Here is a 369-nt window from a genome sequence, read left to right as displayed (position 1 = left end):
TTTTTTTTTTTTTTTGTTCTCTCGTGTTGCTGCAGTTCTCCCATTCAGAACAGAACAGGAGAACTGCGTAATTTGCTGCTGTTCTTAATGCCTGCGGTCTTCGACGCGGAGTCGCTCGATTTAGCCCTCACCGCATTTGAACGGCAGGCGCAGAGGCAGAAAGCATGCAAACAAAAACCACTGGTCAAGGCAGACAAACAGCAGCAGCAGCAGCAACGGCAACAGCAACAAGAACAGCAGAAACAGCAACAAGAACAACAGCAGCAACAACAGGAACCGCAGCAACAGCAGCAGAAAGACGGAGAAGGAGACCCGCAAGAGCAACCCAAACGTTGTCCTAGTGCCACCGCAGCAGAAACGGACTCTACC

The 369-nt window shown here is 50.7% G+C and overlaps 1 protein-coding gene across 1 annotated transcript in view; it reads left to right on the top strand.

The window, feature by feature from the left end:
* Positions 1-369, top strand: part of EMH_0019990 (Swr1-Pie_related helicase, related) — a gene marked incomplete at both ends in the record, with an annotated part of 7,665 nt that overhangs the window by 3,048 nt on the left and 4,248 nt on the right. The window contains 1 exon segment of the mRNA XM_013501473.1: positions 49-369. Within this exon segment, the coding sequence (XP_013356927.1) occupies positions 49-369 (321 nt within the window).

The sequence above is a fragment of the Eimeria mitis genome, genomic scaffold (genome assembly GCF_000499745.2).
Source record: "Eimeria mitis Houghton genomic scaffold, Emh_scaff694, whole genome shotgun sequence".
Lineage (NCBI taxonomy): Eukaryota > Apicomplexa > Conoidasida > Eucoccidiorida > Eimeriidae > Eimeria > Eimeria mitis.
Note: the sequence above shows the minus strand (reverse complement) of the source record. Positions and strands in the feature narration are given on the sequence as shown.